General features: G+C 36.7%; 1 protein-coding gene across 1 annotated transcript in view; it reads right to left on the reverse strand.

Moving 5' to 3' along the window:
- The window catches only part of arhgap9 (Rho GTPase activating protein 9), a 65,096-nt gene that overhangs the window by 23,821 nt on the left and 16,928 nt on the right, over positions 1 to 24,347 (reverse strand). Inside the window, 16 exon segments of the mRNA XM_028446766.1 lie at positions 750 to 778; positions 781 to 847; position 928; positions 1,504 to 1,598; positions 2,569 to 2,621; positions 2,624 to 2,656; positions 2,750 to 2,810; positions 4,029 to 4,127; positions 4,256 to 4,338; positions 4,341 to 4,401; positions 6,475 to 6,540; positions 12,249 to 12,338; positions 13,324 to 13,575; positions 18,120 to 18,490; positions 20,342 to 20,540; positions 21,489 to 21,830. Coding sequence (XP_028302567.1) covers positions 750 to 778; positions 781 to 847; position 928; positions 1,504 to 1,598; positions 2,569 to 2,621; positions 2,624 to 2,656; positions 2,750 to 2,810; positions 4,029 to 4,127; positions 4,256 to 4,338; positions 4,341 to 4,401; positions 6,475 to 6,540; positions 12,249 to 12,338; positions 13,324 to 13,575; positions 18,120 to 18,490; positions 20,342 to 20,540; positions 21,489 to 21,710 — 1,782 coding nt within the window. The 5' untranslated portion in view covers positions 21,711 to 21,830.

Raw genomic sequence — 24,347 nt, forward strand, 5'->3', positions numbered from 1 at the left:
GTCAAAAGTGTCCATATGACCCACAAACGCCGACATTGTGCCTCTTTATCGCGTCCAATCACGTTCTTAGTCTCGTGTTATAATCGTCCCCAGCTCCGGCAATCCTATTTCCGGGTCGAGCAAACGAAAAACAGCTCACAAAACCAAGTCCGTTTGTACCTTTTACTGTCTTCGAGCATCCGCAGAAAATTGCCCGGGTTCATGTGAATCCTCGTCGCCAGTTTTGTTATGTTTGTCACTTACATAACCTTGTAAAATAATAGATGAAAACTCCGGTAACGTTTTAAACATCTTTTTACTCCACAGGTGCCTTATCACAACTCACACATTAATGCGCTGACACTTTATACATAACGTATGCGCCTGTACACATGCGCAACATAAAGTAGTGCCTCTTACACAGTACTAACCATAGCTGCTTATGTCAATACATAACACCAAACAAAATGCTTTTTAAATATGATCTGACTCAGCCTTTCATCTACTTTTGCGATAGCAGGGCTTTCTGTTTAACGTTTTCATGTTTTTATTGTTGATTTCTCTAAACTCAGTTTAATTTTTCCTGCACTTTTTAAATCACGTAAAGCGCATATAAGTGCCTCGTGCATGAAATTCACTATACAAATACAATTTACCACCGAACAAATGTTGGTGTCAAAGTGAACACGATAAGAGGAAATACTGAACAATATGTAGAAGTGACCTCAGGGGTGTGCGTGCGTGGGTGCGTGCATTAGTGTGATACTCACCAGCCTGTCGATGACGCTCTGAATGGTTTGTACCATTCTATGATCAGAGATTGTGTCTCTGACTGCAGCAGAAACTCGTTGCCCGTTACTGTCCTCAGCTAAAACACACACACACACACCACACACAAAATTATCATATTTACTCCCCATATCTTCAATACCAGAAAGAACTAACTACCCTGAGCTCTCCTATACACAGTTGTTTTCTTTACAGACCTTTATTTGGCCCATTAAAACTGATAATGTGAAAAAAAGCTTCCCACTTTCACTTCCCTCATAGAAGAAAGTAAAATGCTTAGCCCACATCTAGAAACCCATTTAAATTGATATCATTTCAGATAATTAATGATATTTATTAACCAACTTAACACTAATCTGTCTCACGAGATATTTATTTATTTATTTTATTTAACTGTTTCATGTGAGCGTTCCAAACGTCTATTTGTGACCTCTGAGGGAAGTGAAGGAACAGAAGAAGAGAAGGCGTAAATTTCATCATTCATGTTAAGAGTTATAATAAAAACATTTCATGTGCAACTCAGTTAAATAAAAGTCTGTTGGTCCAGTCATATATTTTGTCATTGTAGTTTTCTGAAAATCTCGTCTTGTTCTCGTGAACCCAATATCGTGTCTCGTCTCATCTCGTGAGCTGAGTTGTATCGTCACACAACCAACTTAACACAGTTAAGACAATATAAATGCTAAATAATATACATTTTAACAGGAAAGTGTAGGAAAAGCTTTTGTCTCTTACTTGAAGACATTCTTCTTGCTGGACAGCTCATTGGCCCAGTGTAGCTGAGCTCCTCTTAAATCAACGCTGCTCTCTGGGCGACTGTTTCCTGGTTTCTGAGATTGGGAAGCACAAAAATCCCAACATACAGAGCACAATTACTTTTTATTGTGAGAAATTCTCCCAAACACCATTTGTGAATGTTGAGGTTATTTGGGTTTTTGAAAACAACTTACAAAAAACATGGATTGACAGAAAAGGTCTAAGAGCAAACTAGGACCTTACAACTATGTCAGGGGTCTGAAACCTGCGGCTCTGGAGCCTAATGTGGCTCTTTGACTATTTTGCAATGGCTCCCTATAGCTTAAAAAAAAAAAACAGTTATTTTTTTTTACAGAAGCTAAATCAACTTTCCTGCACCTGTGGCTAACCTTAAGTTTTAAACCCCTGGTAAGATCACTAAACCAACAAAAACACTATTCTGGAAGAAAATAGAGATTTTAATTGTGTGGGAACAAATTCATTTAATCGCTAATGTGCCGTTAAATATGCATGATTTCTGTGTGGCAAGAAATAAGCAATTAGTGTGTGTTGACCACATGATCATGTGTTTCAAATTCAAGTTACTTTTTGTAGCCTTTCAAATACATTAACTATAAAAAAAATCTTCTTTATGTAACATTGTGTTCATGTAAACTGAGATGTGTAAGAATTGAAGATACAAGATACTGTTTTATTTCTTGATGTCAATTTATTTTATTTATTTTAAATTATTTTAAGTTGCCATTTACATGATCAATATTAAACCAAATCAAATTAAATCAAACATTATTCTATATAATTTTAACTGTATAGAATTTAATACACTGTATTGTCTTCATTGAGAAGGTCTTTTTCGGCTCCAGGAGGACTTTAATCCAGGTGAGATGAGACGAAATGGCTACTTGTGGAGTAAAGGTTGCAGACCTCTGAACTATGTCATGATATTTGCACACTTTGTCATAGATGAAAGAAAAGTATAAATAATCCAAAAAATGTGCACCAATTGCCCCAGAAATCCCAGAAACATGGTTTATTTGAGCTTACCCAGCTGGATGGCGTCTGAGCTTTAGGATCTTAAAGAAAAACCAGACTGTTCCAACTAACACCACCCAGGAGGCACTCCAGTTTTTTCCTGAAACCCATTAGTGCACGTTCACTTCACATATGACCCTGTGGTTGCAAGTCCTCAACAAAATAAGAGCTGATTCTTTCCTTCAGGTTTACCTCAGTTTTCGGCCACTTCTGAGATCTTTGTTTTGTTTAGCAGGACCAGCTTTCTCCAGCTCCTATAAGAAGCAACATTAACATAACATTCACTTTTTTACAAAACTGGCTAACATTAGCCAGGAAGCATGTAAGAAGTATGTGACGCTAAGCAGTAATGTTAGTGGTAAAGCAGCGCAGGGTTTTCCTCTGTGTAACAAACTGCATCCTGAGCAAACTCGTTTAACTTGACGGTTGCATCATTCAAAAATAGCAGGAGGGGAGAAACGCTCTAAAATCTCCCACTGCGGCGTGGCCCCGTTTTAGGTGCAAGAGAATGGAATTAACTATTAACAATGGGAGTTATAAACAGAGAGTAAGATATAGGAGCACAGAAATGAACCATCTTAAAGCTAGGGTGAGAATATCTACATCTAATAAAAATAAAAATGAATCTTTAACTATTTATGTTACGCCCATTACAACGCATTTAACCCATGGCACATATAATACAAATAAAACCTAAATAATACAAGTGTATATACACAATTACACATATTAGAGGTGTCCCGATACATTTTCGCTTCCGATACGATACTGATATTGCAGCCTTGAGTATTGCCAAATACCGATATCGGTCTGATACGATATCAGCACAAATTATAAGTACTTTAATTACTTATTTTGCAATTATAATAGTTAGAAAAGGCTTGATGAAGTGATGATACTCAAACAGAGAACAACAGTCAGCAACAGTAGTTGACTGACACATTTAGTATCAACCAATGGGTTACATTTTAACTTTAAACATTAGAGTATTCTACAATTTACTAAAATAAACCCACCCGTCCATCCATTTTTTGACCCGCAAGCTCCCTTTTTCAGGGTCGCTGGGTGAATAGAATAAATTGGTTAAAAAAAAACACACAATAAATCCAATAAAAACAAAGAATTATATTTTTAAAGCACAAAAAAAACCACTAGTTTAATTTAAATGTATTCTTTTTTTTTTTTTTGATTCGTAGATTACGCCCAGATTTTAAGCAGAAAGTTAAAAAGAAATGAGCGTTCGTGTTAAACTACAGGGAAAAGTAGAAAAACTAACCACTAGTATTTCAACCAGGAAATAAAAAAATAGGTTATAACTAACATAAAGATCCATTTAATGCTTTAATACAGGGATGTCCACGAAGCTTGTTAGCAGACTTTCTGCAGAGCGGCTTCAGCAGTGTCTAGGCAGGGAGAAATCACCCCCCGCTTCAACGTATCATCACTCAAAAAGACACATGTCATATTCTCACCGGTGTGCAGCCATCACTGTCTGGAGAACTCTCAGGAGACGGAGGCTCCACTACTATGTTGGTCATATTGCACGACAAATCTCTGCACTGTTGGCCCAGCTGAAACAAAACAAGAGCATCAGCTGTGTCACTGTGTGTGTGTGTGAGTGTGTGTGTGTGTGTGTGTGAGTGTGTGTGTGTGTGTGTGTGTGTGCGTGTGTATGTGAGTGTGCACGTGGGTTAAATACCTTCCCGTTTTCAGGCAGGAACATGGACTGTGAGTGGCTGAGCTGCTGTTTGACGTACTGCACGGGGCCCGTGTGACAGCTGTGGCATCAGTGTGATTGAATGCGATGGTGCTCAGGGTGTCCGAGGAAACGGTGCGCTGCATGCTCTTTACGTTGGGGTGAGCATTCAAGGGTGAAACAAACAAGGCAAAAGGTGACCTGTGGTTTACTGTGCATCAACTGAAAAGTCAACACAACATGCTCTGAATATTCACGTGTTTGAATGAATTCAGATTTTTTTTACCAATTATTTCATAACTTATTCAATAGGCACACTGTCGGATGAATACTTTTGAGATTTAGTGATGTGTGTATGTGTAGATTTTCGTACATCCTTATTTTTCTTTCATTTTCAGCTTATATATCTCAGGAACTACACCACATATGAAACTGAAATCTGGTACAGTAATACAGCTCCACCCTACTCTCTCAGAATATACAAAAATATCTGCTATAGATTCTATCTGGTGGACATGCCAGCCCCTCAAATTGGAAAAAAGTTTGTCAAGGTTTCAGGGTTGAACATGTTTGGGCCTTTAGTAAACAACTTTGCATATACCTCAGCTCACTGTAATTTGATCAGCTTAGAGCTATGTACTGTACATAGACTGTTCAAAACACTAATTATTAGTCACATATATGCATTGGTTCTTGGGTGATAGTCTCTTGAAATCCGCAAAAATAATTTTGTGACAGATTTTAATTGGCCCATAACTACATGTGGGAATGTAAGACAAAAAAAAAAAATCTCTAATTGAATTTATAGTATAAACATTACTTTAAATCCTTTACATGAGGCTGTTCTAGCTTGCCTCTGTGTCTTATAATCATTTATTTTTTTCGTTTTTTCACTCGTAACAGGAAACAAATCTAATAACCATTGCATTAGAAAAATGTTTATTTTGAAAACATAATATTTGTTATGAACACATTTCTGAAAGTCTTAATTTTTTCCGTTTTGGGGGTGTTTTTCCTTCAAAATACATTTTTGTATATTCTGAGCGAGTAGGGGGAGCTATTTTACTAAACCAAATTTCAGTTTTCTATATAATGAAGCTGAAAATGGAAGAAAAAAAAAACGATACGCAAAAATCGACACACACTCTTCACTAAATTGGCCATATCTCAAAAAGTATTCATCTGATTAAACTCAACATTTTGTGTGCCTAATTAATAACTACGGAACAATTAGTAAAAAAAAAAATTTTAAACTGAAATGTTTGGGCCACTTGTTGAAATTACTTTTTTTTTTTTGACTAGTTATTTTATTAAATAACCATGATATAATGTTGCTATTTTTTTTTTATCACTGTGGAGTGTCAGTTATCACAACAAGCGTTTGTGTAACACATCACAAAAACCAATGTTTAGTGTCAACTTATTCAGTAAATTAAGCTTTAAATCAGAAAAAATGGTATCCAAGTATTTTATTGAATCGATTGCAGTTGAATAATGAAAAAATAATTTCAGTACAGGTCCTTACAGAGCACAGAGGTAACTTAACCTGCAGCTAAGTTATGAGAACAGATTATTACTTTACTTACTGAAGAAATGTGTGATTTTTTTCAAGTATTGCCCATTGATTGTTTATTCCAAAGTGTCGCATCTGCACAATTTCCCACAACTTTAATGCAGCAATATAGGTTGAACAATCAGACGACATATCCCTCCTAATGTTTGCCATCTCTGCATGCAAAGGAGGATTAGCACTAGAAGCCCAATCTGCTCCTTTGCTAAGAGAAGGTCTTTAAAAGGGCTTTAAACTGAATGCACCCACACCCCACTGTGATGCAACATGTTGCAGTAAGAAGCGCTTGGGAAACAACCCTTTTCTTTTGACAGCATCAGTTGCAAATTCAACCACACAATATGCATAAATGCTGATTGCTTGGGAATCTAAAAGAGCATAGCTGGCACCACTTAATATATTCCACAGTAATACAGTTAAGATGCAGTTCTTGCAAATCTAACTGCTTGAGTTCATTTTTTTTCCCTTTTATTAAAAGAAATAGCTCAGCTAGAATTTTACTTTGGAGCTGAAAAAAAAAATGTAATGTTAAGCTAAAGTATGCATGGCAACCAAACTGAGCGAGATGTGATCTAAATATAATGCACATAGACTCTCACTTTGTGCCCCAAGTTGGTGTGAGTAAAGGTGTGCTCTAGAAAAGGTTTTCTACCTGCTTTGTTTGCCAGCTGCTGCCAGTATTCCTCTGATGGCTTCCAAAGATGAAATCAGGTGACAGCTGATTGAAAACAAAAGGAAAGAATATTGAATATTTATTTAGCCTAATAGCATCAATATAGCATCAACTATAAGTCGTTGCCAAAGTAGGATATATTTTAACACTGCTGATTTAAGAAAACCTTAAGTTTTAACTATTAACTATTATGCCATTAGGCTAGGTTAGTCTGGCTTTTAATGATATATGGAAATGAAAATATAAATATACAGTATATTACGGTGGATGAAGTTGTATCGCTATTTCCTGGTACGGCAGAGACTCTGCACAGTCTCTCTCCGCTGTAAAGCAGGAGGAGGAGCCAGGAGGGGGCCACACCCTCTCCCAAAAGCACATTGCTGTTTTGCCTCTGTTTCCATAGCGTATTTTTCTGTGTTTGCCCATGCTCAGTCAGATGACAACCATTTACGTAAAAAGGCAGCTCTCTACGCTACCTTTGGACATAACCATGCTATGCTAAATGCTATACGTACGTTCACAGTGCATTAGTGAATACTTTACACAGTGAATGGTACAAAAGGAAGGATTGGCTTTGTGGATGTGCCTCACTGAGGCTGTTCTGAGTTGTTGTTGTTGTCTTTTTCTCCGTGTTTCTGTGTTTCCAACACAAACAACGGATGCGCTGCCGTGTCATGAGCTATGTCTTGGTGGGAGAGTATGGAGGCTAAATCAAATAATTGTTTATGTTTCTTTAATGTTGTTTTACCAATGTCAACACCAATTGTCATTGGTGTTGACATTGGTGGTCTCGATTTGCAACACCCTGCCTACCCAGCCCTAGTGCTCACGGCAGGTCACTGCCCAAAAGTCACAGTGATAGTTGGAAAAGGTATGTCAAGGTTTCATTAACTGAACGCAAAAATGTTACACAAAACACAGAGACACACAAAAACACAAACCCTCTTAAGAAACTCGAACACAACTTGAAGCTGTCCACAGTGTAAAGCAGGAATCACTAAAATACACATTCAGTCACACGTTCAATGTATTCCTATTAAAAGCATTAAACCCTAAAGCACTAACAAAGCCTACAATTACAACCCATTGTGGTTAAATCGTTTACTACCAGCATCAAACAATGAAGAGAATACCGTACTAATCTAAAACACAGCAGAGAAAATAAACAAAAGAGAACTCACAGAGTAAGTGTCCATTATGGTGTCAGCGTCAGTGATAAAGACTGGATGATTGTCATCCTAAAGGGTTCTTGTGGCAGCGCTTTGAAAATCAAACTGTAAAAACCATTCATTTCTCCCTCTTGTCTACTTCCCCACTCTAAGGGGAAGCTGACTTTATCAGCCATGTGATCGCTCGCATGTTCACGTGCACGGACAACCCAAGCAGGAAGGTGTGTGTGCTTGACTGACTCATCACAGAAGAACGGTTAAAACTGTCTTTAAGCCTTTTCCTGTTGTTGTGTTAGTGCAATTTAAACAGAAGATAACACTTTAGCTTCATAATGTAGAAAAAGTTTATGACGGCTGTGGTAGAATTTAGAAATGTACAGTGGGTACGGAAAATATTCAGACCCCTTTAAATATTTCACTCTTTGTTTCATTGCAGCCATTTGCTAAAATCAAACAAATTCATTTTATTTATCATTAATGTACACTCAGTCAGCACCCCATCTTGACAGAAAAAAAATAGAAATGTAGAACTTTTTTCAAATTCATTAAAAAAAAAAAAAAAAAAAACTGAAATATCACATGGTCATAAGTATTCAGACCCTTTGCTCAGTATTGAGTAGACACACCAGTTGCCCTGTCCCTACAGCTGAAAAACACCCCCATAGCATGATGCTGCCACCACCATGTTTCACTGTTGGGATTTTCTCCACACATACCACTTAGAATTAATGCCAAAAAGTTCAATCTTGGTCTCATCAGACCAGAAAATCTTATTTCTCAAAGTCTGGGAGTCCTTTGTGTGTTTTCATATGTCTTGCATTGAGGAGAGGCTTCCGACGGGCCACTCTGCCATAAAGCTCTGACTGGAGGAGGGCTGCAGTGATAGTTGACTTTGTGGAACTTTCTCCCATCTCCCTACTGCATCTCTGGAGCTCAGCCACAGTGACCTTTGGGTCCTTCTTTACCTCTCTCACCAAGGCTCTTCTCCCACGATTGCCCAGTTTGGCTGGACGGCCAGGTCGTTTAAGGATTATGGAGACCACTATGCTCTTAGGAACCTTGGGTACTGCAGAAATTCTTTTGTAACCATGGCCAGATCTGTGCCTTGCCACAATTCTGTCTCTGAGCTCCTTGGGCAGTTCCTTCGACCTCATGATTCTCATTTGCTCTGATATGTACTGTGAGCTGTAAGGTCTTACATAGACAGGTGTGTGCCTTACCTAATCAAGTCTAATCAGTTTAATTAAACACAGTTGGACTCCAATGAAGGAGCAGAACCATCTCAAGGAGGATCAGATGAAATGGACAGCATGTGAGTTAAATATGAGTGCCAAAGCAAAGGGTCTGAATACTTATGTTACTTATTCTTTTTTAATAAATTTGCAAGAAATTCTACATTTCTGTTTTTTCTGTCAAGATGGGGTGCTGAGTGTACATTAATGAGAAATAAAATGAACTTTTTTGATTTTAGCAAATGGCTAAAATAAATTTAAAGGGGTCTGAATATTTTCCGTACCCACTACATTTCTAAATGTAGCCATCATAAACCTTGAATACAGATGGTGGTTGAGTAAAAAAGGTCTCATAACGTCATCAAAATATAATTATTCTCTACACTTTGGCTGATGGCTATAGTGCGAATATATGCATATTTATATATATATATATATATATATATATATATATATATATATATACATCCTGCCATGAGAAGCCAGTTCTGCTCGACAAAGCATAAACCAAGCAGGCAGTGAAACAGGTGTGGAATCGAGGTTACGGGAAAAGGATCAAACAACGTAAAAAACACATGAAACGGCGCCGTGAGGAGCTACAGAAGCCACGTAACATTCAACGCTGACTGTACAAAACACTCCTGTTATTGTTTAGATCAGGATGGGCAACAGTTTACCTTTGTGTGGCCCCAAAGTAAACACAAAATAAAAAAGAAAGCAAACATACTCAAAACGACAACAGAAAATATACAAAGGAGCAGCAAAAATACACACAGCAATAATATACAAAAGTGCTGCAGAAAATTTCAAAATTACAAAAAATACACAAAACAGCGAAAATACACAAAATGACTCCACAAAACACACAAAATTACAGAATAACTCACAAAACAACAACCAAAAATACTCAAAAATGAAAATCTGCAAAAAAATGTGGCCCTCAGACTTTCAAACTGATAAAGGAATGTTTAAGCAAGAAATGAATCAGAGAAAAATATTTCTATCATCAAGCTACAAATAAAATAAAGTAATAAAATCAGTCCTGAGCAATTGTCAGAATATTTGTTAAAAATTTTGGGATTGGTTGCTATTTATGTTGAATCATGTTTGTTAATATAATGAAATTAATTGTTATGAATAATTTTTGGATTGTTTCAGCTAAAATGAAGCCAAATAAGAATAAAAAAAAGATAGGTTAAATAAATTGGGAAGCATAAGTCAACAAAATGGGCTAAAAAGATAAAACAATAAAAAACATTCAGATTTAAATCGTTCACCAATAAAAACTACAGTAGAAAGTCCCTCTTTCTGACATAAAGCCAAGGATTGACACCTGAACATGCATTATATATATCATATGTTCATTTCCTGTGTGCTAACGTGTGTACCTCCGAATAAAAAGTGACACATATGGGTCAACGGAGAGCAACTCCCACCGACTTGACGGGGGAATCACTGCTTTGATCATGTGGGTACTTTTTTTTTTTTTTTTTTTTTGATGAGCAATTTGAAATTTGAAATAGTGATGCAACGTTGAGGCAATCGAACCTTGAGATGCAAATGCTTATCTCTAGCAATCTGGATCAAGCAGCTTGTGTCGATTCACTGTGTTCATGTCGTCGCTGATTCCGTGGACGCGTCAATTTCGGCAGATGTTGTCAAAAACACCTTCGAAAATGTTTACATCAAAAAAAAAAAAAAAAGTGAACATTAAAGAAAAGTTCAGGAATAGTTTTGAGGATTTTGTTGAAATTTCAAACTTGTTTAAGTGAACTGTAAATTGAACAGTTTTACAGTGGATAACAATGGAATTATTTCTCTCTTTTTGCATCCCTAGTGGCCTTTGCTCATCTGCATCAGTTCAGGAGTCATTGGGCTGCTATTACCCATGAGGATGAACCCAACACAAATGTCATAGGAGAGGAAGTGGGACAGTGAGGAGCCGTTAATAAATGAACAATTGGGGCAGAGAGTTGGTCAGAGGATGACGTAGTGGCTCGATTTGGCAGCACTCAGCATTTCAGGCTGTTTCAAAGTAGAACACAGCGGCAACGAGATGCAATGTGGGAGCAGGCAGGTGCACCTTGGGTAACAGATGGAGGCATCATATGAATGTATTTATAGAGGTGATGTGAATAGTGTGTGTACGTGTGTGTGCGTCACACTTAGGACGAACCTGTCTGTCTGAGGGAACATTAAAAGCCTTCACAGAACATTTGGCTCAGAAACATGAACTTTTTGATCAATAATATATAAACTGAACGAGAGCATGTCTTAATAAACATTACAATAAACAAAACACCATGCAAAATAGAGGCTTAGCCTATATCAGGGTTGGGGTCAAATACAATAGTAATTGTGTAATTATTAATAAATTACAATTATGGCATGATTATAATTGTAATTGTAATTTTAAAAATCTGTTACTGTCATACTTGCAAATTGAGTTCAGATAATTGCCTTTGGAATTGTAATTGCCATGAAAATTCTCTAAAAAAAAATGTAAATTATAATTTAACGCAAAACTGGGGAACCATATTACAGTTCTTTGTACAGTTCTACTCATGTGTGGTAAACAAAAATTGTTATATATATATAAGTATATATAAGTATATTATTAGGTTTCATATCAAGCTTTTCCACATTTTACCATTTACAAAAATATCAAAACCTATATTTTCATTGATTAGGAAGCCTAACAATGTAACCAATAGATAGGAAATAAATTATATGACAGATATTTGACTTTAGTGTATTTTACAGCTGATTTAGGACCCATTATCATAAGAGATGCTAACAGAAAGCTAACACAACAGGAAGGTTAACTTTTATTAGATGATTTATTTCATGCTCAGTAATTGTGATTAATTGTAATTGTTAGTTATTGAGAACAATAATAATTGACTTTCTGAGATTAAAAAATAATTGTAATTTAATTCTAATTGGAAAAAATGCTGGTAACTGTAAGCGTAATTGATTTGTATATGAACATGGGTAATTGAAAATGTAATTGTAGCTGAAAAATGAAAATGAACTAAATGAATAACAGGTGTAAAACCTAATATTGTCCACAATGCATTGCAATGTGAACGTGACTCATCAATGTCTGGTTCATAAAAGGTCAGCTTCTGTCATACAGGTTTACTTCCCAATACTTGCAGTGATAATTAACATCACACCTGACTAATGCTAATGCTAATGCTGAGTGTTACACATACTACATCCTGCAGTCAAAGCTAATGAAGCCATGCACTGAGATATAACGCTGCCTGTAATACAAAGGATCAGAGAGCATCTAAACATCACAATGTGACTATAATATTAAAACACATGTGGGTGACTGAATATTTACCGTGTGCAGGATTCCCTTTCCTCTTCCAGTGAGTGGGAGGGACAGATGACTGGGGTCTCTGGGTAAAGTCTGAGGTTGTGTTGGACAGGCCTGCCAAGCATACACAAAGAAAACTGTAAAGTAGAAAATAACAGAATTCTATCATTTAAAAAAAAAAACATTACAATGTTACACATCTTTAGGTGTGCAATAAAAATAAGTATTACAAATAATAATCATAATAATAATAATAAGTGTGCCTTCTTGTAATATATATATATATACATTAAACTTCTATTGAAATAGCTCACTCATTAATAATTGTTCTTATTCTTATTTATTAAATTTGCAAACACTTCAACTTAATAGTTTTTTGAGTTGTTTTTTTCTACTTTTTTTTTTTTGCATTTTAGGATTTAGGAAACTCGGGACATAAATTCACCTCTAAATATTTTCTAAAAAGCTGCTATAAAAAGAAACCTCTTTGTTGAACTGTTCTTTACTGAGATACTTTTTACTACATTTGTCAGTTTCCTGTTCTTTCTGCCTCTATAGAGACAAAAGGTGGTAAGTATGAACTGGTAAACCATAACACAGTATACAAAATAAAAATGTAAACACTTTGAAAAATGATTCTTTACTTTAATTTTACATTATTACTTTTTCATTTCTTTAAGTAATGTGTTTGTTTGACTTATTGATGTACTCAGCTGATGAGATCATTGTTGGCCTATTGTGAACTCCAAAGGGTTCCGTGTGACCTGAAGGTTTTGTATTAGATTGAACCAATTTGCAAATCTGATCGTGTTATCTTGACTGCAGCTATGAGCAAATCTGTCCCGTGATTCCTACGACGGCAGCTCTTTGTCTGTGTGAAATAAAAATAAACATACACCAAGCAGGCTGCTCTCCTGGATTCTTTGAAGTTCTTTGGTTGAAATTGAAAAGGTCCCCTACTGATACATTTAAAACATTTCAAAATGACAACTATAGGACCTGCTTTCTTCTTTACATTTGACCCTGCACTGCTCATATTTTAATGCACACCAACAGAAAAATACTGTATGTGAAAGAGAAATAAACTGTGGAGCTTTACCTTGCTGGTGACCTGGGCGCGGGCTCGGCGTGGTGGCTTCCAGGACCTTTCTTTAGTAATGCTGTTGACGTAGTAGCATCTACCTGTGGTGGAGTCTGAGTACTGCTCCCATAGGTCCATGACTTGTAGAGGCTGCTCACCAGGAGCGGGGCCTGGTGGTTCAAACTGTGATTGACGTTTCTCCATCCTTGTCTCAGTATAAAGAGGAGAGTCCTGCCAGGACAGCTGGGACAGGTAGGCCTCTTTCGGGACCTTACAGTACAAACGAGTGAAAGTCAGAGTGATGGGGGGGGGGGGGGGGGGGGGCAGAAGAAGAGGAAATGTGGAGCAGGGGGAGGTGAGATGGAAGCTGTTGTTTTTCGCAGAAGGAAAACCGTAGTAAATATTTAATTTCCTAAGAACTATTTTTTTTCTCTGACTGAGGTGCTTTAGGGAGGTTTTCGTAAAGCATTAGTTATTCAACATCATGGAGGAAGTACAGGTTTATATAAAGAAGGCAGTGGCTATCCGTACGGTTCCCATATCAATATACCGACATTCTATCCATACGCAGCACCCTTATTTGGCCAATTTCGGTCATGTGACTAAGACTAACCCTAACCCTAACCCTAACTAGGGGTGTGGAAAAAAATCTATTTCACGATATATTGAGATTTTTTTGGGTGCAGATTTTAAATCAAATTTTTATTATTATTATTTATTTTATTTTATTTATATATATTTAATCAATATTTTTGTGTATTTGTGCAATATTTCAGTGGTTACAATGCTTTCAATGTGTTGCAATGGTTACTTAATGCACTTGATTTCATGATGGCAGTGTGTAATGCCTGCATTATTTATGTATGCACAGGCATTTTATTTTCATATAATCTGTTCAGATCAGTGTTTAAACTGACACAATAGGAACATTTATTTTTTTTATTTTCGTGCATTATCAGTAACTCAGTGATTTATCCTTAATGTTCTCACTTACAGTTGTTACAATGCCGTCATTATGTTGTCATGGTTACTTTGAGACTCCTAGTTTTCAGTGAAAAGAAACTTGTTGGACTTTATTTTATGATGTCAGTGTTTAACATTGCATTTTCTTTTTTTTTCAGTGAAAATGTGCAAAAACACTAATAAATAAATAAATAGGATGTTTTGAAGCAAACAGTTTTGACTCATTTTGTCCCCTGAATGATCAATATCTTCTGATGAACATATACAGCATTTTGATTTTCCTCTCTACGTTTAATTTTGATATTAACAGGGTAGAATATTGCAATATTTCGCGATAATATTATATCGGAACATCCTTGCCAATACTCACCCCTAACCCTAACCCTAACAATTGTTGCGATATTGGGTTATAACCTAACCCTAACCCTAAAACGCTACGTATGTGTACTTCGGTAACCATGCCAATGGCACCGGGGGTTGTCCGTACGGTAACCGTACAAATAGACACTTTCTATAAAAAATGAACAACCAGTGAAACAGTGTACATTCAAGAAAAAAAATGCACATATTTTAAATTCTTTCTGCCCTCTGTATTACAAAATAAATGTAATTGCTTTTGACTGTATTTGTATAGTCTATGAAAAGGGTGTTTACAAAGTTCTAGCTCACATGTGGCCACAGAAACTGCAGCAAAAACATCTGACAAAAAAAAAAAAAATCCTACATTCAGATTTCTGATTTACAAACTATCAGTAGAAATGTGCTCAGCAACTTAGTGTGAACAAGCAATAAAAATCCAATAAAGACAATTAAAGCACAGACAGAAAAGAAGTATTTTTTAGAAAATATAAGTGAAACATTATTCACTGTATGACTGGCTGATCCCAGTTACATAAGCAGATTTGATGGCTTATGGTTTTATTAAGTGAGGGAGCATGTAGAGTTTAATGGACTGTAAACTCCTCGTGTTCCCTACTATGTCTCAGACTTACCTAAAGCTCTATTCTGTTAACACTGACTTTAATTACAACACACGATCCCATTTAAACAACAACAAAACCTGGAGGAGAGTGAGAAATGAGCTCCATGTAGGGATTAGTCAAATGTTCTTCCTTAAGGATGTAACTAAAAGTTTTTGCTGATGGCGAATAGCAGGAGTGTCAAACTCATTTTGGTGCAGGGGCCAAATAAGGAACAGTTTCATCTTAATTGGGCCACAAATTTCAACATTGGATGCTCCTAAGGGCCGAATTGGAATTGAAAAACATTTATCTATGCTATACTATGCTAACTACCTACTCAATACTATACCTCTATATTCACGATTATCTCAATCCAACCTACTCGATCATAGATAGCAGAGGACACGGGTGCTAGTTTTTAAAGAAGGGGCAGGGCCAACAGTGCTGGTTCGTGATGTAAGAAGCCACCAAAACGTCACAAACCACCATTCTCAGGCAACGGCAAGACGAAATTCGCCAAATTTGAACATTTAATTAAAATGTCAAGAGTTGGACAAGAATCAACACGACTTAATTCCCAAATACATTTGTTTTCAGCCTGATAAGAAGTGGTTTTGGGGTTTACTTAATCTTTAAACAAAACTACACGAGTCACCCTCTGCTTCTGTAGGTAACTATTACAGGTTTAAAATTTGAGTAAGTCGCAAAAGTGCTTGTGCTTCCAATCTGCCATCTGTGTTTACTGGTTGTAAAATCAGGGGGCTGAGACCTGAATGTGGCTGCAATAATCCTGTTTACTGGCATTGGGCACTGGAATAAAGCTTGGTCCTCACAGAGGGAGTACGACAGTTAGAAACAAACAGAATGAGACAAATGGGAGGATAAAGATGAAATATTAAAAAAGAGCTTTGCTTTGTTTAAATGACACCAAATCTGTCCAAAGTGGTTTGTGGTAATAACAGCTGAGACTCAATGAGGGAGTTTCCCTTCGTCGACAGAATGATAACCTTGAATATTGAAATCACCAATGACGCCTGGCATAATCCTCTGTGATGTAATACAGACAAGTGCTGGCGTCAATGCTAACTTGATTGCTGCCCCTAGAGGATTATTAAGGTCAAGCACCAACGTAAATCAAATACAACCTCTGCTGGCACAGCCAAACTAAATAAACATGTAAGACTCATGAAGACACACTCAGAATGTCCTACTATAATTAGATTAGTATTCTTCTTTATGGAAATCCATAATAATAATCCTTTTCCATTTTGAAAGACAATAAATCTTGTTAACAACAAATCTGGTGTGGTATCAAAATTAGAATCGTGGACTTTCTCAGTTTACCTGAACAATAAGTAGTACCACAATTGAAATCTTTAAAAAAAACATTACAATAAATTATTGATTATATTATTTATTATTATTATGTATCTTTTTTTACGTACATATATAATATATTTTGTAATATTATTATTATTATTATTATTATTATTATTATTATTATTATTATTATTATTATTATTAATAATAAATAAAAAAAGTATCTTAATATATGTTGTGCATATAAGGTCATAATACATATTAGATATTCAGGGATTAGAGATTTTACCAATACGCGTATATTTAAAATAAAAAAAACATACGCTTTTTTTTGCATTTCATCATGGACAAGAAGAAATGTAGAGTTTCACTTGTAAAGGTGTGGATTGCAAGTCCGATCTTAGTGGTATTACTGGAGAGACAGTGTGCACCTAGTTTCATTTTATTTTTTTCTTCAAATGATTTTGGTCAAGCTCCATTTAAATATTTGAGAATACTACTACTACTCTGCTCTTTGATCCTTCCATACTGGGTGTCACTATTATTGTCAAGCAGAAATAATCGAAAGTTGAACAGTTCAATGTGAGCTTGAATAAGATTGTAGAGGAACAGATTCTTTTTTTGACTTAATGATGATTTAAAAGCACTAACTTTGTCACAACTGTGCACTTTTCAATAATCTTGCCTATGTACACGTACTATACGTAAGACGTTGATAATAGAATTATATTAATAAAGCGGCGAGAGACCAATTTTTTTATCCCATTAAGAAATAAGGACAGTATTGGTCTCATAGATCAATAAATCCAAGATCATTTGCTCAAAAAATATATATGTAAAAGGTTGAGATTTGCCGCTTGAAAGTTTGTTTTGATTAAATTGTAAACAATCAAAAAAGTCTTGTACATTGCATTGTGGGATGTGAAGTCCCAAAGACAAATTCATAGAAATAGTTTTACTTCATTCTTACCGTGATTAGTCCATGAGAACACCACAAATGTTTTGGGGAGTTTTTTTGGCAAAGTTTTGGGAGCAAACACAAGAATTCACGATAAGAATGAAGTAAAAATACTGAATGTGTGTGTGAATGTAAATAAACTACAGTGGAGATGAAATCAAACTTTCGAGTGGCAACTTCAACTTTTTACATTATTTTTTTTGAGCAAACAATATTTGATTTATTGATCGGTGAGGCCTACACTATGTCTGTATATGATTAAAAAAAAAAAAGAAATTCATATCCAGCAGCTTTAATCAATTAATGAATCATTTCCAGTATTTTGCAATATACGGTAAGTAGTATTTTCACATTAAAGAACTTTCTGAGCCTTTTCATCCATCTTTTAGGCTCAAAAGTGCAGCCAAACCAACTATTTTCTCCTTTCTGTGATTATATAACTTTAATTTATTGTATTTAAAGATGTGCCAAATCTCATATTTTAAAAAAGAAAAAGTTTGACATCTAATTTCGATCGCGCTAGTTTTTTATATACTACATAGTTTTGATTGTTTCCAAGGCTTTTAAACACTTTTTGGGTGTTGCAAATATCAGTGTGCGTCTTGACTTACCTGCAGCTGGTTGTTCTTGCCTGCACTTCCCACCATGTCCCACTGGCTGCAAGATTTCTTTGGAGCTCTGAGGTTAACGCGGCTACTGACGCCTCCACCCACTTCATCATACAGGTTCTCCAGCCCGTTTTCACAGAGGTTGTTGGAGCTCTGACTCCTTGTGATCATGGGGACTGCCCTAGGGTTTGGTTGCACTGAGGAGTTGGGGACCAGGAGGTGACCCGATGTTGTGATGGATGAGTTGAGGTTGAATCCAGACAGTGACGCGGAGGGAAAGCGTCGTTCCACTGTGCTGTGGTTGTTGTTGTAAAGCCCTCGAAAGGCACAGCTGGAATTGAGGTTTTCCATGGACCGACAAAAAATTCTGTTTACTGCAGGAAATAGATTACAAAAGAATTATTCTAACTACTTTCAAGATCATGAATAATCTCAAATTAAAGTGTATTTTCTTCAAATTAACTCAATGAAGAGATCATAATTCTTATTTAAAGTAAACCAATTTCAATAGAAAGGTTTTCTGCATTATTTAACCATTATGCCAAAAAATGGTTGAAATCCACTACAGATCATCACCATGGGATGTTGGGATCCCTTAATCCGAATTGCTCCTCAGGGATGGCTTAAAAGCAGAGACCAGATTTTGTGGATGTACTCATGAATATATGACAATACAGATGATGAATCACCCATTTATCTTTAAATTCTTTTATAGATTTTAAGATTTTCTGACTAGTTTTAAGCCCAATTGTAGTCGTCAGGGGCCAATACATTTTTGCTTGTTTTAAAGATTATTGTTAAGTAAAAAAGCTTACCCCATTGACATGAATCTAATAAGTGCCTAAAATGAGGTGAGAAAGGTTAGTGTGAATGGGCGGAACGTGATGGAAAATGAGCAGAGCAGAAGTTACCTCGGTGTGGTGTGGGAAGTCATAACATAATGAAACAAGGTAAATAGTAGAAGTAGAAGTGATTTACTCTCAGTCAAAATCACATAGCTCCTAAATTACTGTCAACTGGTAAATGCAATGAATTTGCTGTATACTTCAATGAAAAAAATACACTCAATAAGCACATCAGCACAAACCAGCAAAATAACAAAAAGCTTGAACAGCTTCAACCACTGAGAGATGAATCAACAACAGATTTTATTACAGTGAACCCAAAAACAATAGAGGAAACTGTTCAGCAGCAAAATCCATCAACTTGTTGATTTGACACAGTACCTTTAAACTTGTTTAAAACTATTGTAAAGTCAATTGTCACTGATTTGTGTCAGATAATTAACTGCTCATTCTAATCATGCACCGTACCAAAATCCCTGAAAGTAGCTGCTGTGAAACCTCTGTTAAAAAAGAGAACACTGGATGCCTCTATACTGGCTAACTATAGACCAATCAGCAACCTTCCATTCATGGCCAAGATCATTGAGAAGGTGGTCTTCATCTAAGTCAATTCTTAACCTTCAACATAATATTTAATACTTTAAGTCAGGCTTTCATTCTCATCAACCACACAGAAACTGCTCTTATCAAAGTGATCAATGACATAAGGTTGAACACTGATTCAGGAAAAGTATCTGTTCTCATTCTATTGGATCTAAGTGCTGCATTTGACACTGTAGCTCATAACATTTTGTTACACAGATTCCAAACGTGGGTTGAACTAAATGGAAAAGCAATGTAATGGTTTAAATCCTACTTAGGGGAGCAAAGTTATTTTGTAAGCATTGGAAACTTTGAATCTGACAGATTACCAATGTCCTGTGGGGTTCCTCAGGGTACTGTTCCTGGACCCCTTCTGTTTAGCCTTTACATGTTTCCTTCAGGAAAAATTAGACAGAGCTGTAAGGTTGATTACCAGAGCTACACAGATGACACACAACTATATCTATCACGGAATCCAGATGGCTATGGTCCCATTAAGGTGTTGTGTGACTGCTTAGAAGCATAGCTTAGTTGGTAGAAGCGGCATCAAATATAAACATTTTTAAATTCAAGTTAAAGGCACTCTTTTTCTCTACTGTGTATGACTGAGGGAGATTTTTTTAATACATTTTTACTGTTAATTTTAAACATTCTTATTGATTTGTGTATGAAATGCGCTATACAAATACATTTGCCTTGCCTACTGTATGTGTTGGCCCTGCTTAAGACTGCTGTCCTCTCAAGGCTTCACATTTACAGTAAAAGTAAAATATGAGTCCAGCAACTTTTGGACTTTACCTTGGTGCTGTCCATTAACGGCAGTCAAAGAATGGCTCGGGGAGAGAGACACCCGTGGCAGTATCCCGAGGTTAGAGTTCAGGGAAGGAGACATGCCCTGACGCTGGGGCGAGGGCATTGGTGCGATAGGTACTTCCGTCACATACGTAGCAGGAACATACAGTGGCTTTGTTTTACTGGCTGCCCCAATTCTCCGAACCTGTCAAAACGATAAGGATATTTCCAAATGCTTTTGCCATTTTCTCCCCCCAAAAATCCCATTAGTCACACTAGCAAAATGGAGGACTGCAGAAAATATTTTCCAGGTCTCAAAAGCAGATAATTGGCTTCAAATGAGTATATTTGTGGCACATAGGTTTATTGATGAAGGCTCCAAACCAGGCATGTATACAGATCATTTTAGATTTTAAATATAAACTTTTGACTTCATGACTTCATTGCTAATCTTTGCTGAATCATATTTACCTAATATGGTTACACCTTTTATAGCACACTAAGCATGAAACTTCTACGGAGGTGGAAATTCACTAAATATCAGACTAAGGTCTACTTGACAAGCTGCCACTGGGATTGTGAATCAGTGACGTGCAGTCAGGGTATGCAGAGTATTAATACATGGATCAACGTAGAAAACCAAGACATTCTGGAGCTAAATATATACTGTTTGTATATATGTACTTATTAGAGTGCTTTATAGTGCAGAGGTTAGCCATGCTGCTCTTTGTGAAGCTTTGCAATGGAATGCCAAGCCAAACTGGCATATGTAAATGATTTTAATACAATGTTCTAACATTATACATGTTGTGACCAGTATTATTATATTTTCTGATTTGTGTGCCGTGGTTCACAGTGTCATTGCAAATATTCCAATATTGCTGCAAATTACCTCAAAAATATTCAACTAAATTGACCACAAAATCAAAGTAAAAATGACACAAAATCTGGAAAAATCTTGGAGGGACTGCATACTGCATATATAAGCTATTGAATATGTCTTCCATATGTGCAAAATGTGAAAATCACCTAAAGCTTTGGGATGATTGCTGATATTCAAGCATGTAATTACTACCATAGCTTTGGACTTTTTCTGGGGTTTTAAACATTATAGCAAAGAACGCAATGAGAAAAGTGGGACAAGTTTCCTCACCTGCCACCAGTCAGCATTGGTCTTCTTCAGGAGAATAAACCTTTCTCCTTCCCTGATACAAACCTGCCGTCCATCCGCACCTCGATAGTTATAGTCATACTGGGCCTCGAGGACCACTGTTCCACTGGGGACACCGCAGACCGTCATCCCCCTGGTTGTCACCACTGGTGCAGTGATAGGCTGCTGATGCCCTGAAGAACGACGCCAAGTACCAGAGAGCATAGCGAGTAGCTACCTATATGGAGGCCGTGTTCAGCAAGCTTTGCTGGCAGTGGGTTTGTGTTGGACACAGATTGGCACGGTGTTGGTTAGGCAGGCTTGTGGCCAGGTCAGTGTCATTCTCTAAAACAATCGGGAAAAGAAAAACATTGCAATCAATATTCCCTGTATTCCTATAATACAATGGCTGTGTTCAAAATTGCATAGTAACGTACTACTCACACTAAGTCTGACATCAAAATGAGTATGAAGTGTGTTCCAATTAGATAGTATGGAAATACTGAGTACGCGAGAAATACCCGGATGCATACAATACATTTCTGAAGTATGCACTGTGGCCACACTAGCCATACTTAAACTCCCCATGATGAAGCATTGCGAAGGGAACGTAAAGTCATCCTGGGACCAGCTTCAAGCTCAAAGTCAAACATCCCCTTTTCAAAACAAAAGCATCTCTTCTTGTCTTCTATTAGTTTTTAATGCTTTTGTATTAGGGCTCTTGTTTTGATGTTACTGGAAGTTTTGTCAGTAGCACAATGGCGGGTCTCCGAAAATCTCCGAAATGTCGGCATGAAATACGTTTCCACGAGTTTTATGGATGAAATGACCACATGTTGATATTCACTTTCTCGCCTAAAATGTTTTCAGAACTTTCAAAGGTAGTGAATCAACAGAGATATTTAGCCTCAGTCTGCTTCAGGTTTTTGTCGTAGGCTTGAAATGTATCTTAGGAAATTTGCAAGTATACTACAGTGGGAACGGTCATCATCCTAATATACTAATAGTATATAGTAGACAGTATATACTCATTAAGTGTGTAGTGTGTAGTACGTTACTATGCGATTTCAAACACAGCTAAACTGAATAGGGTGCAGGTCCATCGCAGGCTCAGTTACTTTTACATGAGAAAGTTTCAAAATTACAAACAAACACTGAAACACAACCTTTAGAAAGTTTATTAAAATTTTAGAAAATATAAATGTAAATTTTCTCACAAACATACAGAAAAACTGTATGGTTTTACCTTAAATCAGGGGTGAGCAACCAATGGCTCTTAACCCACATACAGATCGTCAGCCTTTCTCAATGTCAAAAAGTGAAGATAATTAATGAATATAAGTGAGCCAGAGACTGCAGCGCACATTGTGACATTGAGTGTTGACCAGCTTGTTAAAACATCCATGAGGTTTTTCATCAAGCAACTCTTGGTCATTTTAAGGAACACTTTATTGTGGAACTTCAAAACACAAGTCTACTAGTGCCTCGTTTTATCTGATGAGTATTAGCTGGTTGGACGGAGTCAGTCATTTGTAAAGATGGACACAAGTTCAACCAAAACAACATGAAAGCTCTTCTTCTTCTTCTTCTTCTTCTTCTTCTTCTTCTTCTTCTTCTTCTTCTTCTTCTTCTTCTTCTTCTTCTTCTTCTTCTTCTTCTTCTTCTTCTTCTTCTTCTTCTTCTTCTTCTTCTTCTTCTTCTTCTTCTTCTTCTTCTCCTCCTCTTTGTCTCTGACTGCATATTTACTCAAAATGCAAATTATCAAGCCAGTTTTATAAATAATGATTGTATAAATAATCATAATTCTATTTTTACATTATATTAATTTATTTTCATATAGATTTATATTGTATCACCTTGACTTCTTTTTTCGCCATGTATACGTCAATGAAAGGACAGGTGATTCAACATTAAACATGCAGATCAAGCTAGAGACACCCAACAGCGCTAAGCAGAGCAGACTGTTAGATCTAAAAAAAGAAAAAAACGAGGGGGGAAATGGAGAACCTGAACTGTAGAGGGATGGATGACGCTGGATAGAGCTGTGAGCTGATGGAAGAGAGGACAGGGATAGCTGGTTGAACCTTGATAATCCTACTGTTATTAAAGCACGGGAATGAATCTGTAAACCCCCATAGCTCCAGAGAATTAGTGTAAAACCCCTCTGAACTGGCATATGGGCAGGAGGACTGCCTGCCTGGACGAGTGGCTGGCCAATACTTGGGTAAATCTAGCTGGCAAGTTGTCACGGCAAATTTTCGGTTGACCTCATTTGGTGACATGAATTATGCTCTGTGTTGAATGATGATGTCCAGTCAAAGCTTGATGATTTTATAAAAAAAAAGGATTTATTATAAAACTAAATGAAAAGGAGTACAAAAAAAAGGAGAGTTCCATCCTGTGGGAAGGAAAGGCGGCCAGGTACTAAGCAGGATGGTCCAAAAGGTCTTGTCCCCGGCTCAGGATATACAGGACTGACTAACAGTTTCACAGCTTAAGCTTTATACAGATATGAAAAAAAGTCCCAAACCTGAAAAAAGAAAAGGAGGGAGTCAGATGCTCCCAACAGTGGAAACGTTGGAGGATGATGAAGACGTGTATATTATGAGGAAGGCCTGCGCCACTGGTATCTGTCCTTGATAGTGTGTGTGCGTGTATAACTGCATGTGAGTTCAGTAGAGACTGTGTGTTGCACTGTGGATACAATACGATCTGTATTCTTAATTTAACATGACTCAGCTGTTCAAAAGTGCAAAGAGTAATGCAGTCATCATGTATTAAAACATGAAAAAATTGTACACATGAACACACATTTGATGATATGATGATGAATATAATAATTGCCATAACAAAGTAAACAGG

Source organism: Gouania willdenowi, chromosome 5 (genome assembly GCF_900634775.1).
Source record: "Gouania willdenowi chromosome 5, fGouWil2.1, whole genome shotgun sequence".
Taxonomy (NCBI): Eukaryota; Metazoa; Chordata; class Actinopteri; order Blenniiformes; family Gobiesocidae; genus Gouania; species Gouania willdenowi.